Raw genomic sequence first — 24709 nt, 5'->3', positions numbered from 1 at the left:
TAGTAATTGATATTTGATCATTTAATCTTTTGACAGTCATTCTATACTGAACGGGAAATTATCGGGCATGGTGATTGTGATATTCGAATTCCGAAGACAACTTCAGGCCCACCATTCAACCAAAATGGCCGACGTATGATTTTCCTTGCTTGCAATTGTTGTGCGTGGAGTCATTCCAGCTCTCCAGGCCACGGGTTTTGACCGGAAGGCTTTTCATGGGGGAAACCAGATTTATATGTTTTACTTCAAAGTCAGCCACAGACAGTCCTCCATTGTCCCCATTGTCTTTGGAAAATCAGAACTAACGAGAGCGACATGTACCCTTCCAGTTAAACCTCCAAAATCCAGAATGACTGCACATCTCGACTCCTCTATTCCTTGCTTCTCTTGTCCATTAAACCAGCGCCTGGAGACCAACACTCCAGAGGGTTTTTTTTTTTTGTTTGTTTTTTTGTGTCTGTCTGTCTGTCTGTCTGTCTGTCTGTCTGTCTCTCTCTCTCTCTCTCTCTCTCTCTCTCTCTCTCTCTCTCTCTCTCTCTCTCTCTCTCTCTCTCTCTCTCTCTCTCTCTGTCTCTATCTCTATCTCTATCTCTCTCTCTTTCTCTGTCTCTATCTCTCTCTCTCTCTCTCTATCTCTATCTCTATCTCTATCTCTATCTCTATCTCTATCTCTATCTCTATCTCTATCTCTATCTCTATCTCTATCTCTATCTCTATCTCTATCTCTCTCTATCTCTATCTCTATCTCTATCTCTATCTCTATCTCTATCTCTATCTCTATCTCTCTCTCTCTCTCTCTCTCTCTCTCTCTCTCTTTCTCTCTCTCTCTCTTTCTCTCTCTCTCTTTTTCTCTTTCTCTATCTCTATCTCTCTCTCTCTTTTCCCTCCATTACTTCAAGTAACCATGCAATGCGCTACCTTCTCGTTATCCCCAATTCCGACTGTTGATCTTTATTACCCCCCATTAACCTTTCCCAACTCAACCATTTTACTTGCTTACTTCGATTTCCTCCCCCCTTCCCCCACATCTCCATCTATACTTTGCTCTTCCATGAGCCTCGCTCCGAAAAAGTAAAAAAGTAAAAAAGTAAAAAAGTAAAAAAGTTAAAAAAAAAAAAAAAAAAAAAAAAACAGGCGGAAGTGGGTGCTGGATTGTCTGACATTCACAATGGAACTTCCGGTTATTAATTCTCTCCTTCAAAAACTTTCCTTTGTTTTTTTTCGGCATTATAACGTCCGATATATTACAATGTGTATTAGTTGCGTTTCATAGAATAGTAATTGAAACAAGATGGAATATATTTTCTTTTCAACCTTGCGTTTGCGCGCCAAACGGATGACACGTTCGTGCTCATTGTTCAGATAATTTCATAAAATCAAACCTGCACTTGTTCAGATTTCCGAACACCACCGGTTAATATGAACCCAGCGATGCATTGGTTGGATTATATAACGGAGGTGTATCGGCGCAGTACAAACTAGTGAAGCTGGTTTCCCAATCATTTAAAATCATCAATGTAACGTAAAGTGACATTTGGTGACGTTTCACGGTTTAGTTAATTGGTTTATTTTTAATCTGGAGGAAGTGAAACTATTTTGGACAAAAGCGCTCCGTGATGTTCGTGTCGTTTGTTGCGTTAAAAAGGGATGGACTTTTCCGGCATGGCCGGTGTGTTGAATGTCGGGAAAGCCTTTCGGGCCCACGTGTGTCCGCATCTCGGAGGGCCGTCATCCCGTGGACTGTCCATGATGACACAACGGAGCATTGGTCCAATCCCTTCAGCAACCGCAGGTATTGGTGGTTTCGGCCGAGAACTCGTAATGCCGTGACCTTCCGTTCCGTGTCCAACGCTGTACCCTGACGCGCTGTACCGCACGCGTGCTGCACCCTGACGCACCGTTCCTTCCACTGTACCGCACGCGTGCTGTACCCTGACTCGCCGTTCCTTGCACTGTACCGTGCGCGTGCTGCACCCTGACGCACCGTTCCTTGCACTGTACCGTGCGCGTGCTGCACCCTGACGCACCGTTCCTTGTACCGTGACAAACCGTTCCTTCCACTGTACCACGCGCGTGCTGTATCCTGGTGCACTGTTCCTTGCATTGCACTGTGCGCGTGCTGTACCCTGACGCACCGTTCCTTCCACTGTACCACGCGCGTGCTGTATCCTGGTGCACCGTTCCTTGCATTGCACTGTGCGCGTGCTGCACCCTGACGCACCGTTCCTTGTACCGTGACAAACCGTTCCTTCCACTGTACCACGCGCGTGCTGTATCCTGGTGCACTGTTCCTTGCATTGCACTGTGCGCGTGCTGTACCCTGACGCACCGTTCCTTCCACTGTACCACGCGCGTGCTGTATCCTGGTGCACCGTTCCTTGCATTGCACTGTGCGCGTGCTGCACCCTGACGCACCGTTCCTTGTACCGTGACAAACCGTTCCTTCCACTGTACCACGCGCGTGCTGTATCCTGGTGCACTGTTCCTTGCATTGCACTGTGCGCGTGCTGTACCCTGACACACCGTTCCTCGCGCTAGACCGTTTATTGTACTGCACCCTGACGCACCATTCCTTGCCAGAAGCAATTTGGCAGCATCCACATTATTACGTGTGGACACAGTGAAGGCTTCAGCAGTTTGCTGAGTTAGCTTCAGCTCACGACCGCCACCTCCTTGCCATGCGCAGGTAGATATAATTTGGCAGTCCTGCTCCAGCCCAGTGAAACTTGTACAGTCTGCTGTCCAAGGCTGTCTGGATTCGTCGCGCAGATGGATAGCTGAGAAACGGTCTTTCACATTCATCATCTTGAATCACTCATTATCTGGGTGAGGATGATTGTGCCTTCGCTGATGCCCAGTGAATCCTTGAAGGTCTTTAAAGCAGCGACAGTCTTGTGATTGAACACTTGGCATCCCAATGGTACGCTCTGGCGTTGAAGGGGCTTGGGGAAAACAGCAGTGTGCGTCAGCTTGGTTAAGCGAATAGGAGTAGCCCGGTCGATCTCATAAACCTTCTGAATATCACTCTAGTAAGCTTTGTACTCATTACCATCTACGACAAATGAGAGTGTCTTGCCATCGATAGTAATCCAGTTGTTGCGAACATTTTTGAAGATGTGCACGTCGTCGTACACTAAGAACATAGATTGCTCTTGAATTGACAGCACTTGGCAACTTCCTGGTCCTCCAAGTTTTGAATAAACACTGCGGTTGGTATTGCAATTGTCACATATCAAAGAAATCACAGTACCGCCAGCACCAACTACAGCTGATGCAGCTTCGATAAGGAGTTCCTTCAGCTGATCGGCAGTTAGTTTTTTGCAGGGCAAAATGCGTAGAATATAGCGTGGACCACCGAAATGGCAGGCAACTTCAACAGCCATAGCATGTGAAGCAAGCATTTTGTATTCACCACACACTGCTGCATTTTGAGCATATCCTACAACATGCCCTCCAGAAAATCGCAATCTCTCGACCAGCTTTACCTCGTCAAACATTAAATTGACCAAACGCTACTGTGGTTTAAGCTGGTCGAACAAGGTTTTGAGGTTGGAGTCCTGCTGACTACTCGCAAGCATCTGTTTTAGCTTTTTTGTTGATGGTAGAATGATTAAGCTGGAGCGACGAATCATTTTGTATGCACTGGGTGATGTGTTGTGAAGCTGCATTGCGAAAATCATAGTATCATTATCAAACCGGCGACGATCAAGAGGTTTGAACATCAGATGCAGCTGCGACAGAAGGAAGGTGAAATGAGGAAGCTCGTGTGCCTCAGTCATCCAACAGAGCTGGCTTATTACAAGCTGAAGAATTTCCTTGCTTGTGCATTCATAGATGTTTACCTGGTCAGTTATGGATCTAATCTGGGACCATTTTGAGAGCAGGCTGTTCTTCTGCAAAGGAAAAAGTCGTTTGGGCAACTCAATGCCATCTTTCTCAACTCTATTCAAGAATAGAAATCCAAAAGGTGAGTGAACTTGTTGGAAATGAAAGAACTGCTTGACAATTTGTCCAGTAGCATCAGTTCTTGATGGGTAAAGGTTTTCCTGGTCTTTTATGACGTTAAAGCCAGGAAAATAGGAGCTGATTTTAGCACAGAAGTGGTCGAAATCTTGGATATTGTCTGCAGCCTCATCAGCTGCCTGCATCTTCTTAGCTCTTGATTCTGACGTAGAAGATGATGTTGGGCGTGGGGCTGAGGTCACCTGCTTTAAAGCTGATTTCGGTACTCCAGGAAATATTGATGGGGGTTCTTTGGGTCGTATGCCACCCCTAACTGACACCCAATTACAATTGAAATGTGTCTCACAAATATATATATATATATATATATATATATATATATATATATATATATATATATATATATATATATATATATATATATACACATCTAAGCCTGGTGTTGGCTCAGTGGTTAGGGTGGTGGCTTGGGATCCAAGGGTCCTGAGTTCAAGCCTCGCTGAATTACTTCACCAGGGGGTTGACTCAGCCTGCCATCCTTCCGAGGTCGGCAAAATGAGTATCAGCTTGCTGGGGATGATCGAGTCATTCGAGTATCCTGCGTCGGAGTGGCGACCCGTCCAGGATTGTGCCCACTAGCCAAGGAAACTGCTTCGGCAGCACCGACGTTCTGCACAGAGTATGGTCCCAATGGATGGATGGATATACATCTCCTTTAAGCACCTCAAGCTTCCTTTCTCATTTGGCATTGCCAATATCCATCTCTCCCTCTCCTCAGGATCTTTTGGGAAGGATATGACCTTTACATAAGGCGTCCCATCATAGTTTCCTCTACAACCAAAGCAGCTGCAACGACGTGGCATATTGTCATCAAAGCAGGAAACAACACCAAAGATCCTGTGAGATCACCAGCTGGACAGTTTCTGAAAGAGAAACAAACAAAACATACATTAGTTAACGATGATAGAAATCAGCAAGTAGGTGCGGTGGACAATGTCATGTTTTGTCATAGACTTTACAAAAGTCTTCCTCTATGAGTTGGACACAAAAACGGGCAAAAAATACCAAAATTCAGTAATTTGACCTTGAAATATGACCTTTTGACCTTGAAGATGACCTCAGGTGTTGAAAATGACACAATTTAACTCTCCGTCCTCAAAAACCCCTATATGGATCCCGAGATCGTGTCTCTAGCCCTTCTTGAAGTCATTTTAGCCCCAGACTCAAGTTAATCCTTCAGACTCAAGTTACAAACCCCAAGATCGTGAGGTACCAGTCCTTCTCTTTAGGAGTCTATGACAAGTGTAAAAGCGTTGGTCATATTCATGAAACATTTTGCTGCCTAAGGTGCATTATACCGTGATGTAATAAAAAAATATTAAAATTTCATTGGATTGTGAGTGAAAGAAATAATTTTGGGACATCAGTTTTTATCGGAACTAACACTAAGCTCCATCCATGTGCAGCTGAGACTCTGCTGACCGAGTTTCCGGCTCCAAAACAGCTGCTTCACGAGCTGATACAACAAGGACTTGGAAGCACGATGGCAAAGCAGCAGTTTTCCTATCACGTGCAGGACGGCACCTTCAAGGTACCGATTGTGTGAAAGCTCGTACGAGTTTAATTTTGATTGAGAAAATGAAATAAATGAATGAATTGTTTCTAAACTTTGACGTATGCATTTCAAATGTCGAAGCACACCATCCCACTTTCCTGTTTCATTTGTTGTTGCAGGGTAATGTACAAATGCCGTTAAAAATTAAAGAAAGGTTTCGAATTGTGACTGAATCCAAAGTTCTTTGAACCTGAGTTAAGTAAGTTTTTACTAGTTCTTATTTGAGGGCCTTACTCCTGAAATCTTAAACGAACAACGACGCTTGTTGGTTGCAGAATTCTGTTGTTTTTCTTAATCCATCCATCCATTAGGACCATACTCTGTGCAGAGCATTGGTGCTGCTTAAGCAGTCTCCTTGGCTGTTGGGCACAATCCTGGACGGGTCGCCACTCCGACACAGGATACCAACATGCTGGCACTCATTTTGCTGACATCGGAAGGATGACTCGCCAAATTAACCCCGCCTGGTATTAATTCAACAGCTGAGCAGGATTTGAACTCGGGACCCTCGTATTAAAAGCCTGCCACCCTAACCATTAAGCCAATACCAGGCATTTTTCCTGGATAACTATATAACTATTTTCTTTATAACTATCAACCAATTGCTGACCATGAGGTAAAAATAATGCTTATATTTTATCAATACCTTCATTAATGTTCAAAAAAACAACAAAATTAAGCTCTTTTAATGACTAAAAACTTCCAAAGATACTTTCCCTGTTTGAGTTTATAATGTTTATACGCGCATGCTATCCTTGTTTGGCATCAGGTGTAGTACTCGTTTCAAACCCAGTTATGTTCCGGATCTTTTTCCTTTTCAACTCGTTGCGTTGTAATGTTCCATTAACGTTGCGAGCACTCAGAGATAACTCCATCGAAGTCGATGGTGTGCCATAGCAAATCCGCACACTTCCCACGAAAAGCAAAGTTGAAAGTTGGCAAAAAGTTCCATCAGGAATAATGTAATATTAAATTTTGAGTTTAATAAAAACAAAAAAAACAGTTCTTATTTGACCCTTGTGACCCCAAGCTCCCCCACCTCCTGGGGCATGAATTGGAAAGTATATCCAAAAAAATCGTTCCATGGTTCACGCATCCTCCAATGTTGATTGCATATTGAGTTTCATGAGGAGAGGTAAACGTTTTTGACAGGGCCCCAGGGGGCAGGGCCAAAAATGATACTGCTCTTGCACCTACCTTCTCGCCATGTGGTGATCATAACTACCAAGTTTGGGGAATTTCTGCACAACCTTTTTAGGAGGAGTTGGTGTGACGGACGGACCCAATTACAATACAACCCCCGTGTCATAGACTGGTGTTTAAGGAGCGCCATTGCACTTATCAGTTTTTGTCTTGGGCTGTTGTTGATCGTGCGCCTGGGAATGAAGGAATGAATAAATAAATACATTTTTAAAAGAAAGAAGAAACAGAATGGGGAGTGCACAATAGTAAAGTACAAAGGAATGATTAATGTAACTTGAGCAACAACCCTAGTTAAAGCTGTGACATCAGTTGTTTTACCATCACTTCAACAGTGTTGATTGAAAGAGGAATTCAGCTCCTTTGATCAAGAGGTTCACAAGGATGTGAAGGGGGTGATGGTGGCGTCTGATTTCTGGTCTTGTGCTTTGAAGTTGCCCTTAGCCACTGCGACTTCGATAAGTCCAAACTGAAAAGGGAGTGGAAAGACCTGAGTTTCACAGTGAACCACTCACTACTTGAGCAAAATGAAAGCCAAGTCAGTGTGGAGAAATATCTTCAAGTAATGCAAACACGAGTTTTGAAATGTGTGTTTGTTGGCAGAGATACTCATGTGTGTTGGCATCAGCAATAGCATTGTGGAGGTGGGATTTGGCCATGTCGCTCACATGTTGTCAGACAGGAGGCTGAACCTCAAGCCTGGCATCATGGAGGATCTTCTTGTTGAAGTTGTTGGGGAAATTATTACTCTTTAGACAAGAAACCCTTGCCTCAGTCTGACTAGGTCAAAGTGTTTTTTTTTTTTTTTACTCTCTACTGTTCTATTATTTAATTGTCAAGGCCCACCACCTACTTATAATCTTGTCTTTCTTTGACACTTTGGACATTGTTTGGATCTTTTGCAAGTACAAGGTGACCGGGCTGATAAGCTGTACTTTATGTTCTTTGATATCAAAAAAGTCCTCTCTACTCTCAAATGGTATATATATATGAAGGAGAGAAATCGCGGAGGGAGCGGGATCAAAGCTGAACTGGAGGATAGATTAGAAATAAATTGTACAAAAGAAAGAACTACTTGTGGACATTTGATTTTACTGGAGTCTGTGGTTTATTTAACACAATACATAACAAAACCGAGTCGGCTGGACGTTGAACCCTCGAGGAGGACAAGATTCCAACAACCTAAAGAATCCTACAACAATCGTCTCACGAGGTTTGCCAGGAGCTACCCGAGAAAGAATCCTACAACGATCGTCTCACGAGGTTTGCCAGGGGCTACCCGAGAAAGAATCCTACAACGATCACGACGAGGTTCGAGGAGAAAAACCCACATCAGTTGGTGCCGTGACACTGATTCGAACCGACGTTGTGCGGCACTCGTGACCGGAGGCGCTTAATCTGCCGGAGGCAGTGCCTGGAGGAACGACAAGTGCTTGAGCAAAGGTAAGCAGGGAGTGTTCTCCGAGGGTGTGATTTATTTGATTCTGTGATTTAGAGGGAATTTTGAAATAGGAATGGCAAAAGGAATGAAATTGTGTATCCCGAGGCAAATTGTATTCAAAAGCCACGGAGAGGTACATGTGCAAGAATTATGTTTGATAAGTATGGATCCGATGCTGTGAGAGACGTAGGAAAATGGTGCAATTGGACCAAAAATAGTATATTACCCTTTCCTGAGAATGGTACTGTGACGTTCACGGGACTTGAACAGTCCCGCCAACGTAGAATGAGCCGAAACGATGGAGGCGGTTTATTTATTTATAACCCAAAGATGGCGGTTCTAATCGCTCTACCGCAAACGGGACGAGGAAGGTGGCACGAGTCGCTTTTCACTGAGTTGATAACGTTTATTCCTCTAACCAGAAATAACAAGACTCGGCAAGAAGAGGGATCCGGGGCGATTCGACGGGATGGTGTGGGATCGGGCGTGGGGAAAACACAGACAATTCCAATGAATATACAAATCTCAAACCCTCAAAGGCGCCAGGTACACACACACACACACACACACACACACACACACACACACACACACACACACACACACACACACACACACACACACACACACACACACACACACACGCAGCTATTCCTGGTGGTCAGGCTGGACCGTGGTGTGGACACAACAGTCCTTGGATTGGCGTTGGACGAGCTGGCCTTGCTCTCGTCAGGGGGGCAGGAGAAACCGTGGTGCTGTCGACCTCCTGGTCTTGGCCCAAGTCCGCTCACAGCCGCCAGGGAACCAGTTCTGGCGCCAAATTGCGAGCAGGAGAGGGAGGCAGGTCCGCCCGCCGTTCGACCCCGTACTCCGAGCCAGCAGAACCCCAGAGCCTACCAAGGTGAGGCACAAGGCTCCAAGACACGATGAAAAACAGGATCGAATCAGCGCAACAACAAGCACGCTCCCAGCACAACAACCTCCACCCCAAAAAACGGTCTTTCTCTCCCGATCTTCTTCCTCTCCCTTTTCGACCCCGAACAGAACCTTTTTATCCTCCCGTCCTCGTCACTTCCAATCGAGCCGTTTTATTGGCCCACCGCCGTCGCCTTCCGCCAATCGTGATCACGGGGCGGAGCCATCCGCAGCACTGTCCTGTGACGTCACGGCAAGCCTCCAGAGAATACTAAAAGGGGTTTACGCAGACACACTGACCCTATCCCGTGTCCCGATCTAATTACGTGACAATTATCATTTCCCCCTTGAAGAAATGGACATTTACTAGACAACTTATCACCACTGAATTGCTACTTATGACATCAAGATCCTGGTACACTCGAACAGCATGACATACCTAATTAAACATCCTAATTACCCTTTGAATGCATACCCCCCCCCCCCTCAAACGTAACAGTACGTTCGATCACGAATGTTTAGACAATTTAAGAAAAGTACTGAAGGTGAAGAATAGGGACAAGAAGGCCCAGAGAAGCATGTAAACTGGGCCGGTTTTATAAATTGGATGAAGGAATGTCGTGACAGAGTCGAAAAGGCACGGTTGTTAAACTTGAAGGGTCAGCTAGACCAATAAGACGAAGAGACAACGAGCTGTACCTGTCAGATTTGAGGATGAAGAAGAAGACTCAGATACATGGGCAGAGGGCACAGTTCTGATAGCACAACTGCTCGAGGACGAAGAAGCGGACAAAGATAGAGGGAGGTGATGCCACGGGACAAGGAGAGGCTCAACGGGGAGCTCGGAGAGTAATTAAAAAGGAAGCAGAAACAACGCAGAGAGAAAGTTCCTCTTGCTCACAAGGACAAAATGCAAACTCGATCAAAAAAGATAACGTCGGAGACGGCGAAGGACGGAGAAGACGAGGCACTCATTGGCGCGTTTCCATTGCGAGATTACCCGGGTGCAAGGGAGGTGCAAGCGATATATCGTCCGTGGGGCTCTGAGTTAAGAGCCATCGTAAATGAGATGCCGAAGATACGAGAAAACCCCCAAAAATTCCACACAGAGCTACGGATGGTAGTGGCATGCCATCAGCCAACATATATGGACATGGAAATATTATTGAAATTGATGGTACCAGAGGGGTTACTCCGACAATTGAAACAGGCAGCTGCATGGCCAGATGAAGCTCCTGGAAACAGAGAGGAGCTCAAATAACATATCGACACCCTCATTGACGCTGTCACAGAGGTGGTAACACTTAAGACAGATTGGGCGAAAATACAGACGTGCAGGCAACGCGCTGCCGAGGACCCATTGGAGTTCTTAGAGCGCTTTCGGGGTGTATACCAATGTCACTCTGGACTGAAACAAGAGGGAGTACCATTTGCTGATGTATACCTTAATGGTTTGACAGCCAAATTGCAAAATGAAATAAAGCGAGTACGTATCGGCTGGGAATTAAAGGAAGTGAAAGACTTGATGGAATATGTAACACATTGTAATTCATTGTTGAAACAACGTTCGGACGAAGCAGATGAAGCGTCATTAATGCTGTCTCAGGTTCAAGGTCAAGGTGAGAGCACCCGTGGATGGAATGCGAGATATGCACAAAACCGAGGGCTAAACTATGAATGGAGGAGACCACAATACAGAGACCAGCGCAGAGATGTCTGTCAGATATGCGGAAAACAAGGGCACTGGGCTAACGAATGCTGGAATCGTATAAACAGTCGAACTTATCGTACGTATGGACCGGTAGAACAGGGATGAAAATCGCAGACACTCCACGCCTCCGATGGATGGAAATCCATATGACAGACAACAGGAAAGATGGGGAACACAGTTTGGGCAAGCTGGTTCATATCAACCCACTGCACCTCGCACCGAACTCCCCCCCTCCTCCTCCATCCGAATTCCTGCCTCCTCCTTCCTCATTCCTACCTCCTCCGACTCAAGGTTCATTCCAACCCCAGAACCCATTCGTTTTATGACAAAGAACAGAAGCGACTTCGTCTGAGCGACCCTTCCTGACTTTGAAACCATGTGACGAACCGAAATTGACTTTGAAAATTGAAGGTCGAGAAATTCCTTTCTTAATCGACACGGGGCAACCAAATCTGCGCTCAGAAAGAGTGACTTCCCGAACGCCCCGTTATCGCGAGAACAAGTAAAAGTAGTAGGAATGTCAGGAGTTGCCATGGCGATCCCACTGACAGAGCAACTACGGGTGGAAATTGGACCATTGTCTGCAAACCATGCATTTTTGATGGCAACTGATACACCAATTAATCTATTGGGGAGAGATCTGTTATGTAAACGGAACTGTACAGTTAAATGTACCCCTTGGGGAGTATATTTCGAAGTACCTCACGAATCGCACATAACTATGATGAATTTATTACAGGAAAATACAGAAAATCTTGTATATCAATGGACTGTGATTAATTGTGAAGCATTTAAATATTTGCAGGAATATTTGTCACATTTGGAGAGAAACGTACCCGAGGTGCTCGATTGGTTGAGTAAACACGGCATGGACAGACGATACTTGCAGACTCGACTACATTGCATTGCAGATTGCAACGTCAAAGGGAAAAATAACGTCTATGCGAGTGAAACGCTTTCGAAATTACACCAGACCTTTGACCTAGTGTTGGGTACAATTTGGATTGGAAAGCAAGGGATTGGATTAGAGGTGCATCTCACGCGAGAACAATTAAATTTGTGGAACCAACCATCCAGTGTTACACCACATGTTACTCTCGCGATTGCAGAAGGTTACCAAGAAATGGACATCGGTCACATGGTAACCTCTTTGAAGAAAGCATCACAAGCAACTTTGATGGAGTCGAGCCAAGTAAACGGACTTTGGAAGATTGGAGCAGATGGATACTGTTGGTCAGAATGTCAAGGGACGGTAAAAGCTGTGTTCGAGATGGTTGATCTCTCGGAAATAAATGGGTCAGAAAAATTACCTGAATTACTCGAACAAGTCCCGACTTGTCTGTGGGCAACACATGCCAACGATGTAGGGCGAATTAGAGGCTTGCACCCAGTCAAGATCACTATAGATCCAGAGAAGAAACTCCCTTGAAAACCGCAATACCTTTTGTCTCCAGAAGCAGAAGTAGGAATTGCTCCTGTAGTGGAAGCGCTATTGAGACGAGGGATAGTCATTCCCACCGTGAGTCAATGTAATGCACCGATCCTACTTGTGAGAAAACCCGGGAAGCCGACGTGGAGATTCGTACAGGATTTGAGGGCAGTGAATGACGCGGTAATTCCAGCTTTTCCTGTAATTGCAAATCCAACTACCATTCTATCAAGCATCCCAAGTACTACAACCTATTTTAGTGTTGTGGATCTCTGTTCAGCTTTTTTCAGGATACCGATAGCCCAAGAAGTACAGTTTCTGTTTGCATTCACCTACCAGGGAAGGCAATACACTTGGACTGTATTGCCCCAGGGGTATTGTGAAAGTCCAACATTATTCTCGAGGGCTCTGAAAGACGACTTGGATGATGTAGTTTTCCCCTGTGGATCCACACTGATTCAATACGTTGACGACCTGCTGATCGGTTCAGCATCAAAATAGCATGCGAACGAGATACATTGACACTGTTGAGGGCTTTTGCCAGAAAAGGACACAAAGCCTCGAGAGCCAAATTGCAGTTTTTCCAAGAAGAAGTGAAATATTTTGGGCATATTCTGAAAGGAGATACAAGACGCATCTCACATGAACGTATAGCGGCAATATTAAAATTGCCCAAGCCAACTACTGCTAAACAGATGAGGTCTTTCCTCAGAACGACCGGCTATTGCAGACAGTGGATACCAGATTATGTGGCCTTAGTGCGCCCCCTGGTGGACATTGGTTCAGCGAACGCGCCCAGCCCACTTGCGTGGACACAAAATGCAGACAAGGCTTTTGTAACGTTAAAGCAAGCTCTTTCTTCGGCTCCCGCTCTGGCTTTACCAAACTATGAAAAACCTTTCCATTTGTATGCATGTGAGAGACAGGGGTTTGCACAATCTGTGCTGACACAGAAGCACGGAAATAAATTGCGGCCTGTTGCATATTTCAGTACTAAATTGGATCCGGTAGCGCAAGGATTCCCATCTTGTCTAAAGGCAGTCGCAGCCGCTTCGCTTGCGGAGCAGGCGACAGAAACACTCGTCGCGGGAAACTCTTTGATTCTCCTGGTACTGCATGCAGTCACAGCTGTACTGTTAAAAACAAAAACACAGCATTTGTCGGCTTCAAGTGCAACGACATACGAACTCTCAATCACAGCACCCAAAACATTCGATTAAAAGAACCCTGCTAGTTTGCTGCCAGGAGAACAAGATGGTGATCCTCACAATTGTGAGAAGATAATTATCGTACACACGTGTCTACCGCGTCCTGATTTGAGAGGCACACCAATCCAAAATTCTGAATTGATTCTATATGTCGACGGTTCATCATCACGTGCACCTGATGGATATCTATTAACAGGCTATGCCATTTGCTCTGATCACGAAGTAATCAAAAGCGGGAGATTGGCTGAGAGCTGCTCCGCGCAGCAGGCAGAACTGTTCGCCCTCACTCGTGCATGCCATTTAGCCAAAGGTCAAATAGTGACAATCTACATTGACTCCAGCTATGCCTTTGGTGCTGTATACGAATTCGGAGCCCTCTGGCGTGAAAGGGGTTTTATAACATCATCAGGTGTGCGGGTGAGGAATGGAGCATGGATTGCGAATCTTCTGGAAGCGATACTTCTGCCTCACCAAATTGCAGTGGTTAAATGTGACGCCCACACCGGAAGATCTGATGACGTCTCACGGGGAAATGCCAGGGCAGATGTAGCTGCAAAATCTGCTGCCTACACCAGAGCTCTTTTAATATCACAATGTGTATTGAGACAAGAGGCGACGCCGACCATTGACGATGTAAACACTTAGCAGACAGCTGTTAGTGCTAAAGAACGAGATTGAATCCAAATTATGGATATCATCTGATGGTCGTGTGGTGGCGCCAAGAGCTCTATTACCTTGGCTCGCCCGATTGGCACATGGGGCCGGGAATACTAGCAAGGGGGGCATGAGTGCTTCAATTGGGAGACAGTGGTTTGCCCCAGGGTTTAGTCCAATTGCAGAACAGTATTGTAGGACATGTCATATTTGCCAAAAACATAACCCAGCAAGGGGGGTGGAGATGGCCCCAGGGGGTCATCCAATTCCATTCGGACCTTTTGTTCATATGCAGATGGATTTTGTTCAGTTACCAAAATGCGGTTTTGAATTTGCTTTAGTCATCGTCGATTTGTTCACCAAGTGGGTTGAGGCTTACCCTTGTCGGAAAGCAGATGCCATTACTGTGGTTAAACTGTTGCTGAAGGATTTCATCTGTAGGTTTGGAAAACCTTGTAGGATCTCCGGTGACCAAGGTACTCATTTCACAGCTGGAAGTGGTGAAAGGGATGTGTCGCATATTGCAAATCAAGCAACGTTTTGACTGCCCGTACCGTCCGCAATCTGCAGGGGCAGTTGAGAGGCAGAATGTATTTCTAAAAAATAAATTGGCCAAGATTTGTAAACAAACTGGATTAAAATGGCCAGAAGCTCTGCCAATTGCTCTCATGACTATGAGATCTACCACAAATCGAAACACTGGCTTATCTCCGCATGAGATTCTGATGGGAAGACCAATGAGATTACCGAACTCACCTCCTTTGACAATAAAAGACATGAACGTGCAGCAAATGGACGACACGTTGCTTACGTTCTGTGTCTCTCTGAATCGTGCTATAAGAACTTTTTCTGCACAGGTGAAACGAGCTCTGCCAGAACCAGCCACGTCTGATCATCACAACTTCAAACCCGGAGACTTTGTTTATGTGAAGATTTACAAAAGGAAGAACTCTCTTCAAGCACGTTGGTGTGGGCCGTTTCAAATACTGATAATTACCCATACAGCTGTGAAGTGTAAAGGAAGAGCAACATGGATTCATGCCACACACTGCAAACTGGCACATGGCCAAAAAGAACCCGAGGAGAACACTGCTTCCTGATAACTTTAATGATTCTTTCCCTTGCAGGATTATTTGTGCTACTGAATGCAAGTTGTACAATGTGTACTTGGTCTGTTAAACCGATAAGTACTGTCTGTGACCAACGTTATTTGCATGTTCTTTGGAAATGGGCCTGTCAGACTGCCCACCAAACTAAGCCTCAGGCATTCAGAGACCGAAGAAGCTTAACGAGCAGAGTGGGTTCACCACATGGAATAAACACTTATCTGGCTCTTTCTTGTAAACACGCGAAGGCTTTTAATAAAACCAATTGCTGGGTTTGTACTAAGATACCTCATTCAGCAGTTACTGGAATACCTCTGTTGGCAATACCATTCAATTTAAGTGAGTGGTGTGGGTACTGGGCAAAAGAAAAGAACTGGGATAAACAAGATAATAACCTTGACGACCACATCGTTACCAATGGAAATGGAAATTGCCTCCGCCAACGAAATTTCAGTAACTGGTTTTGGCCAAACTTTAAATTAAGTAAAATGCCTCCACATTTTATGGTTGAACGGGCGACAGAAAAACCTGAACTATGCTTGGTACAAGAGGCATGCGGAGAGAGGTTAGGAAATTCTGAATGCAGTAATTATGTTTGTGAAAATCACACGACGGGACCACAAGTCGCTTTAAATAATACCTATTTCGTGTGTGGAAATCGAGCATACCCATGGCTTCCAGTTAATTGGAATGGATTTTGTTTCTTGTCATTCATTTTGCCGCATATGCGCCTGTTATCTGTCACCTTTTGAGCATTTGAAACGGGGTAAACAGAGTTTCACGTCAACTGAATTATTTTTTTTATGATTCTAATCCCTCACTACGGTGTAGGACAAATGTCTATGGGATTGGCAGATTTAGCTGCTTCGCTTGAATTATTGGCAAATAAAGCTGCTCTAGGCATGCTTGATGTCAACTCGGAGGTCGTCGCCCTACGTGCAGTTACAATGCAAAGCCGGGTTGCGCTCGACTTCATCCTCGCAGCTCAAGGAGGAACGTGTACTTTAATTAACTCTGTGTTGTACTTTTATCCCTGATAACTCAGAGAAAATCACAAACATAGCTGACAAGATTAAGCAAGAAGGAGTCAAGTTTCACAATTATTTCACGAAAGACGGGCTTTATTCCTGGTTTGAAGGGATTTTTGGAGGCTGGGGAACTACCCTATTGCATTGGATTTCCGTGGGGTTATTGTGGATCATCATTGTAGTGGTGCTTGTTAGATGTGCAACAATTACAATGTCGACATTGATTGTTTCTTGTCTAAAGAGGAATACTGCTAAAAAGGTGATGGTGGCCCAAGCACCACTTTCTTATTTAGATTTTGAAATTGAATCCTACGACTCTTATGAGATAGAACCTAAACTTGGAAATCCATAAATCAACGCAATGAGTGTGTTAAATATTCAACGGGAATTGTCATTCCACTTTTGCCCATCTGCTCTGTTCCCGAAATAGGTTGTTTAAAATCAGCCGTGCAGCCCAACGGGTAGCCTTATCATCTATCGGCCGAGGTGCCTACTGGAACCTCCACCAGGTCCAAAGCTGTACAACCACATGAAGCCACCTGGCTTGCGGGACAGGAAAGGCTTAGGGACTGAGCTCTACGATGTGAGCGATGGGGATGTGACTACCAAAGAAGATGGGCACACTCGAACTCAAGAAAAAATGTATTTCCAAGTGACAGAAATCGTTAAACTCAAGTTGTGTTGCCTTTTTAGGCAACAAGGGGGGAGTGTTGGGGAAATTATTACTCTTTAGACAAGAAACCCTTGCCTCAGTCTGACTCGGTCAAAGTGTTGTTTTTTTTTACTCTCAACTGTTATATTATTTAATTTTAAGGTCTACCGCCTACTTATAATCTTGTCTTTCTTTGACACTTTGGACATTCTTTGGTTATTTTGCAAGTACAAGGTGACCGGGCTGATAAGCTGTACTTTCTGTTCTTTGCTATCAAAAAAGCCCTCTCTACTCTCAAATGGTATATATATGAAGGAGAGAAATCGCGGAGGGAGCGGGATCACAGCTGAACTGGAGGATAGATCAGAAATAAATTGTACAAAAGAAAGAACTACTTGTGGACATTTGATTTTACTGGAGTCTGTGGTTTATTTAACACGATACATAACAAAACCGAGTTGGCTGGACGTTGAACCCTCGAGGAGGACAAGATTCCACAACAACCTAAAGAATCCTACAAAAATTGTCTCACGAGGTTTGCCAGGAGCTACTCGAGAAAGAATCCAACAACAATCGTCTCATGAGGTTTGCCAGGAGCTACGAGGAAAGAATCCTACAACGATCACGACGAGGTTTGAGGAGAAAAATCCATATCAAAGTCAAACAATTTGGTGTAGAAAAAAAAAAAGAGATGGAAGCTACCCTTGACAACTACATTAAGCTACAGCGGAAGGTCCAACTGGACGTCACTTTCTACCCATTAGACAGCCTTGGAGCCACAGTAAAACGGTGCAAAATCAGACACAGTGACTTTGAAAAATGATGCAGCAGCAGTGGCAGTATTGTTGGCGTCAGTATTGATTCCCGTTCTGGAGGTGGAAGTGGCTATGATCACCATGATTTGGACACGAGGATGACAACCAATGATGCTGTGACACGGAAGTGTTTTTGGAGGCTTTTGTTGGTAGCTCTGGGAATGAGGACGTTACTTTGGTTATGTTTTTATGTTGGATGATTTCACATCATGAATGTTTTCTCATTAGAGGTATGCTCAATATTTGTATTGGGGACAATCGGTATGAAATTGACAATGTTGAATTGACAATCGGCAAGTGTTCCAAATGTTTTCTCTCTGTTTATTAATTTTTTCGAAGACATTATCATAATATAATACGATGTGCAGTAATTGTTCTTTTCTCGAGTTCTCTATTTGCTTGAGCAAATGCAATCGCCAAAAATTTTTTATCTGAGATCAGTTTCCGTCTCTCGTGGATTTTACAAACACGAGTCTCTGCCGTGTGTTTGTGAACCCACTTTTCTCATTTTGCTCTTTCTCTTGTGGACAGCGTTGCTTACTGCACGTGTCCTGGCCTGCAGACCTGTGGGTGGAGGGACGTGGTTGGCGTAAGGTACAGGCGGAGCGCCATGCCGCGGCATTAGCTTGTCAGCGCCTCAAGGTATCAATTAGACCTTGAAACCTGTGCAAGATTTGATGCCCGTTTCTCCAACGGTGTGGCATTTATCTGCTGAACACAAAACTTATTTTGGTTGACTCATTTGAGATTTATTGAGATAACTTGCATCTTATCACATTTAGAATGTTGTCATGAGGGTGATTGTTGGATTGAGCTGATTGAAAGATCCCCTGGTTTATGTCTGTCTGTTCTTTGGGTTGTTGTTTCAGGATCTCGGTTTCATTGGAAAGGACAATGAGCCCTTGAAGACGGCGAACTGCAGGCTTTCGAGGAGAGCAGATCAAACGGGTACACTGGTGAAACAGTGTTCATCTTCAGGGTTTACCAGCCCAATAGGAATTGCTCAGAACGATGTCCATGTTGGCAGATTGCAGTTATTGCCCTCCGTGTGGAACTGTTCTGACAGAAGGAAAGGAGGAGGAGGAGGAGGTGGCGGAGGGGAAAGGAGAGTGTTTAATGAAAGTTTTGGGTCAAGAGGCGGGGGCGATGACCATAATGGCCAATCGGGTGGAGACGGCATGGATGGCTGGTGGAGTAGTCTGGGAGAGTTCACACAGCAGATGGACAAGGCAGCAAAGAGTGACACAAGGATGGAGAGTGAGGTGAGATCTCGCAGGAAGAGGCGACTCGTCAGCCACACAAGGAAGTCCCCATCGATGGTGAACGATATGACGGTGGAACCATTTCAAAGCAGCTTCATCAATGTGGAGAAGTGTGGTATAACCAAACGATCGGCAAGGTTCGTCATTTGCACCCAAGCTTGTTCTAATATGACCTTTTCTTATTGGCTCTCCAAAATTCCACTGTGTTTGAGTGCTTATTATTTATTTTTCATTTTGTGGTGGTGCTTGGGTGTGATTTAAAGATTACATTTGTACAGCAAAAAGTCGCGTAACATTGTAACTGAGCAATGATTTAAGAGCTGTTGCCATTTATTGCACAAAGCTATTGTAACCGAATATCAATTTTCATGTTCAACCTTGTTGTACACCGCTCCTTCCCAAGTCCATGTCTCGGTGATGCACTACGTCATTGCCGGGTGTCGAAGGAAGGGAGTATTTTTTTTGACATTATCATCATAAAATACAATGTGCAGTACTTGTTCTTTTATGTGCAGTACAGTACTTCTTCTAGTTCTCTATTTACTTGAGCAAATGCAATCGCAAAACAAACAAACTGTTTTTACTTCGTTTTTCTTGCTTTGTTGTGTGTCCGGGCGATATCTCAGCCATCCTTTGAGTTCGGAAGCTGAAATTTGGGGACAAAAGTGAAGATGTGCTTTGGGAAAAACTTCATTATTCATTAGCCGCGAAGAACTTCGAACAATGGTGCAAAGATGTCTCCTACCCGTGGACACGCGGACGCAAGGAAGATCCATCATAACCCACACCCTCCCCCTCACACTCACCAACTACTGCCAACATGAACAAACTACTACTAATACTAATACTGATACTGATACTGTTACTGCTGACATGGACATCGACTCAAAAAGGACTCAAACACTGTTGGGTTCCCCTTTTATGAACACCATTTTTATATACCAATTCCCAAAATCGCTAGGAACACGTCTTTATATGGCAGTTGTAAGTTAGAAACACGTTCATTTATTTTTTTTGTCGACCGGAAGACGTCATTGGAATACGTCTACATACGTCAATGTGTGTTGGGACTACGTAAAGAATTGGTTCAAAGCACGTCAAACACAAGTTATAAATAAGTTTCGCGTAAAAAACACATTACCGTGACGTGTTTCGACTTATGAGTAGCTTATAAGTAGCCTTTGTGGACGTGTGTAAGTGTCCGCATATCGTGTGTACAACTTATCCCCATCGCATGCGGAACGTGTGTCATACGCCAAGTACGTCGTAAAATTTTGAACATGTTTAAAATTTCTTGAAGTACTCTACTTACTACGACGTATGATAGCGTACTTTAGCGTTCTACTCACGTATACCAAACTTACTCATACCGTATTTGACGTGCCCCAACGTTTTAGACACATTTTTCTTAGGTCGGCATACGCTGGCAAGATCGCCAAGGTGTGACTGCGATGTTGACACTTCCATTTCTACGGCAGTTATGATTCGAATCGTTGTGCGTCAGCCTTTTAATAGGCTACATCACGACATCGTCGGCGATGCGTGCAACGCGCTATGCCTAAGTTAGACTATCGTTGGGCATAGGTTGTGTCGGCCGACAACAGGTTCAGCATTCGTTGGTATAAGTTATCTATAACACAACGAAACGTTCTGTGTCCGTTACGAATGCGTTATACATAAGACCAAGTCGCTATGAATACGTCCGAATCTTTAAAAAAAAACATCAAAAGTTCAACGTAAGCCAGCGTTTTACATAAATTTTAATACGTTGCCATCGCTGGCTAAAACGTCAAGGTGTGACTGGGCCTTAATTTTTCATTTTTTGATGAATTGATTTTTTAAAAGTTTGATTCGGATAAGCATTGGTGGTTTTGGGATGTTATTGGCCAATTAATTAATTTTACAATTATTTGTTTTAATTATGCATTTCATCAATCGATCAATTTATTGCACATCCTTCCCAATTCCATCTCCATGTGCTGCTGTTACGGGGCCGGGTATCGGTGGCGAGCACGACCGCTGGAGGTAGCAGTAGAGTCGGCTCCACAAACACTGGAATTGAGGTCGTGCCTTTTGGATAAGTCCGAAAGGCACGGGTCCCTTACTGGACCATGAATCACCAATAATTCGACTGCTTGGGGTAGGGTCAATTGCCAAACTCCAATATACCTAATTACCCATGCGGTCAAAGCTACCGGGCAATTCACACCCTCAACGGACCTCAAGCGTAACGAGCCGTTACCGAGCCCAAACCGTGTGTAACCCGAGCGGAGATTACCAAGGCCCATCGGACCAAATGAACAATTTACCGGCCCGAACGGCCTCACTATTTCTCAATACACACAGTGCCAAGCCAACAAAAGAAACACAGAAACAAGCTGGAACATTTAACAAAAGGGATAGCTATTTATAATGGGCAGGGTAGCACGCAAGAAGGCAGAGTTAACCGAATAATGAAGGAATAGCAATTTATGTACAAGCACTTATTATATGCAGTTTTACTTAATAGACTGGCACCACAAACGCACACACACGTACACCCAAAAAGAAACGGACCCGTCAGGTCTTTATTGGAGGCCTCCAGCTCGAGGAAAGGCGAGCTGGAGGTCAGAGCCTATTCTTGGACCTTTCTGCCTCGTGCGGTCTTCGACGATCCGGTGTGGCAGGACTCGAACCCGCCACACAATGCCGCTCCAAGCCCAGGCAGGCGATCCTAGCAGGACAGGCTCGCAGGCACACAGGCCACAAGAGAAGACACTCTGTTGGCGGGACCCCAGGAAGGCGACGACTGGCTTCAGAAAACCATCAGACGTCCGAAGACCAGAAGACAACTTTTCGAAGACCAGAAGACAACCACTCCACCTTTGACCCACGCGCGCTTCTCTTATCCCACGCTCGCACTCCCTCATTGGGCAGAGAGGGAATGCTCTGCCCATATTTGGGCTGAAGCCAGAGCATAACGCTTGTGCCCATATTTGGGGTGAAGCCAGCACACCAATGTCCAGAGAAACCCCGCCTAGCATGCTGGACTCCGCCCACATACGTGCTAACACTCAAGCGTGCAATGGTGCCGGTGGATGATGGTGGAAGGAAGCGAGGGCAGGTGTTGTTGTTGGTAATTTATATCCTAACTAGCAAAATAACTCGCAGCGCACGTACAATTAATCACCCATTAAACATAGGACGAGACCCGAACAAGAAACACTTACTTACCGACATAGCTGATCTATAGGACCTGGCTGTTGTGTGCAGTAAGCTTCCAAATTTGCAACACTGCATGGTGAGTAAGTATCATTTGTACACATTCATCTCAGAAGTACACTGCTCTCATCCATTTCCATCTCCATGTGCTGCAAGGCGGCATCGCCGGATGCCAAAGGCGCTCCGACAATGTCGCACGCTGGAGGATGTTAATTATAATTTATTTGGCATGGGGGCGGTGTACTTTGTACCTCTACTTGTTTGTTGTTGTTTTTCATTCTCGGTATAAAACGCTCGATCAAAACAAAATTTGTTTAACTGTTCTGAACCGATGTTGTTTGATAAAGATAAAGAGTTTGTTTTCGGAGCCATTTTTCAGCCACATGAGGATATCCATTGTTGATGTGACCAATTAGGAAGTACTTTCAGTCTCTCCATGAAAATTGTTTTTACCCTGCGCACACGTGAATCGAAAAACGGGTTTAGACAATCGATTCACTGTCTGTATGTCGCTCTGTAAACATCATTTTATGATCGAGGAACAACTTGATTTCATTTGAATGTTTTATTTTGAACACTAATTGGAAAACTAACCTGGAGTTTTGCAGGACTTTGGCTCTGAATTAATCCTGATCGTGCATGCACAGAGAAGAGTGAGATGATTTATTTTACTCTGTCTGCCTGCCTGACAGTCAAACAAAATTAAAAATCATTCCAAACAAGAAATATACTTTTTAAAGGGAAACCCAAATGCATTTTTTTTTTCTTTCTGAAAACCAATGAGAATCATCACTTGTGTAATTTGAAGGGAAAAAAGATTATTGAATTTTTTTTTTACCAGTCACAAAGTGTTGGAAAAAAAAAAAGCCCAAGACAGTCAGTATTTGATCACCTTGATCCGAACGGTGGTTTTACATTGAGAAACAGTGCAGGTCGAGCTCGGATTCGTACACTGATTCCACAGTCATAAAGCAACACTGGTTCTCAGAATGTTGAAGGTGATCATTGGTATTTTGAAGAAACTATTGGAGACAAAATTAGTGATGGAAACGCTTTGGGGCAAATTGTTGAGCCGTATCATTTTGAGCATTGTGCGAGCGATTCAGAGGAAGAAGGCGGAAGTGTTTGAAGATGAAAACACCACTCACATGATCATTTTACCTCGGTAGGGTTAGGTTTTTATTTTATTTTATTTTATTTTTTTCCTGTTTAATTGACGGTTTATAAGGGAGTCATTTTTGAATTAATTGATAAATCTGTTTATACGTTACTGTCGGACCCCAACATTCGCAGTGGATAAGCTCCTGAAAAATTCCACAAATGTCGGGGCATTGTTTCAATGGGAAAAAGTGGGATAGGTTCCCGGCGACTCGTGGGTCATAAGGGAAAATATAAAACCGCTGAATATGCCCTCCCCCCCCAAAAAAAACGTGATTATTCCCAGGAAAAAAAAAGCCACGAATATTCCTGTGAATAACCATCAATACACAAATCGCAGGGCTGCAAATGTAGAGGCAGGTCAGATTTTATGAACTGCGACTTCACTAGGTCTGCGAATAGCGGAACCGCAAATGTTGGGGTCCGATAGTACTCGAGCAAAATGTCCGACAGCACGGACACCGCCCAGCACACTCGGACATTGTGGACAAAATGGGTGATTGATGCTTTGTCGCACCAGGCTGACCAGGTGTTTTGTATGGTATGCGATGGTCCCGTTCATACTTTTCCCGGATGCCATTTGTGTCCGTTCCATGTCCCACCGTCATGTCTGTGAGGCGTCGATGTCTCTCCCCAGTGTATCAAGATTACGGTGGTGGAGGTGGGGGATGGTGGATAGCAATGGGGGGAGTGGCCAGGAGGAGGGTGTACCCTGAAAATTTTAGCGTCCTCGGTAAAATCCTCCCAGAGAAGTAAATGATGAAGATGCATGCATACTTTCTTTCCACGATAAATCGATGGTGGTTCATATTATTTGTAGAAATTTGTGTTTATAAAAGATAATTATTTTAATTTGCTCTTGTGGTAACTGCCGGGCATTGACAACAGATGTTTGATTCGCCGCTCAAATCACCCATGTACATGTGCTGGTAGCCGAGTAGAAATGGTGTTACATTTTCGAGCGACGGCTGTTTCTTCCACTTGATCATGGGGATGGCATCCTCTCTCAATCGTGGTGGATACCCGCAAGATCTAGCCATCTCTGTTTCACCACAATTCTCTCGTCCGTTTGCCACCCGTATATGTTCTGTACTCAACCTTGTTGTAATGAGAAGTGTATTGTTTTTTGATGGTTTCGTACTCACATGGGTCTATAGAGAAAATTTGGCTTGGTTGCCGGGGCGGCAACCTTGGGGAACTCCGCTAATTTGCATAAATCCAAGATGGCCACCGCGGACGGGGGTGGAATAGAACTTTTCAACCAATTAACTTACGATCACGCGTGATACCTCTTTTCCGTATAATTTTGACCTGAGGAATCTATTTCTGAGGTCAATTTTGTGATTCGGGG

At 44.5% G+C, this 24709-nt stretch overlaps 1 protein-coding gene across 2 annotated transcripts in view; it reads left to right on the top strand.

Annotated features, from left to right (window-relative positions):
* The window catches only part of DHX30 (DExH-box helicase 30), a 114673-nt gene that overhangs the window by 6911 nt on the left and 83053 nt on the right, over positions 1-24709 (top strand). Inside the window, exons 1-4 of one of the 2 annotated variants that reach the window (XM_085893094.1) lie at positions 1512-1792; positions 5430-5554; positions 18269-18379; positions 18607-19136. In XM_085893094.1, coding sequence (XP_085749220.1) covers positions 1648-1792; positions 5430-5554; positions 18269-18379; positions 18607-19136 — 911 coding nt within the window. In that variant the 5' untranslated portion in view covers positions 1512-1647. Of the gene's footprint in view, positions 1-1511; positions 1793-5429; positions 5555-18268; positions 18380-18606; positions 19137-24709 lie in introns of those variants that run through there. The other variant, XM_085893095.1, reaches the window with a different exon arrangement.

Source organism: Eptatretus burgeri, chromosome 8 (assembly GCF_056783735.1).
Source record: "Eptatretus burgeri isolate ZD-2024b chromosome 8, Ebu_testis_v1, whole genome shotgun sequence".
Taxonomy (NCBI): domain Eukaryota; kingdom Metazoa; phylum Chordata; class Myxini; order Myxiniformes; family Myxinidae; genus Eptatretus; species Eptatretus burgeri.
This window is presented reverse-complemented; position numbering and strand designations above follow the sequence as displayed.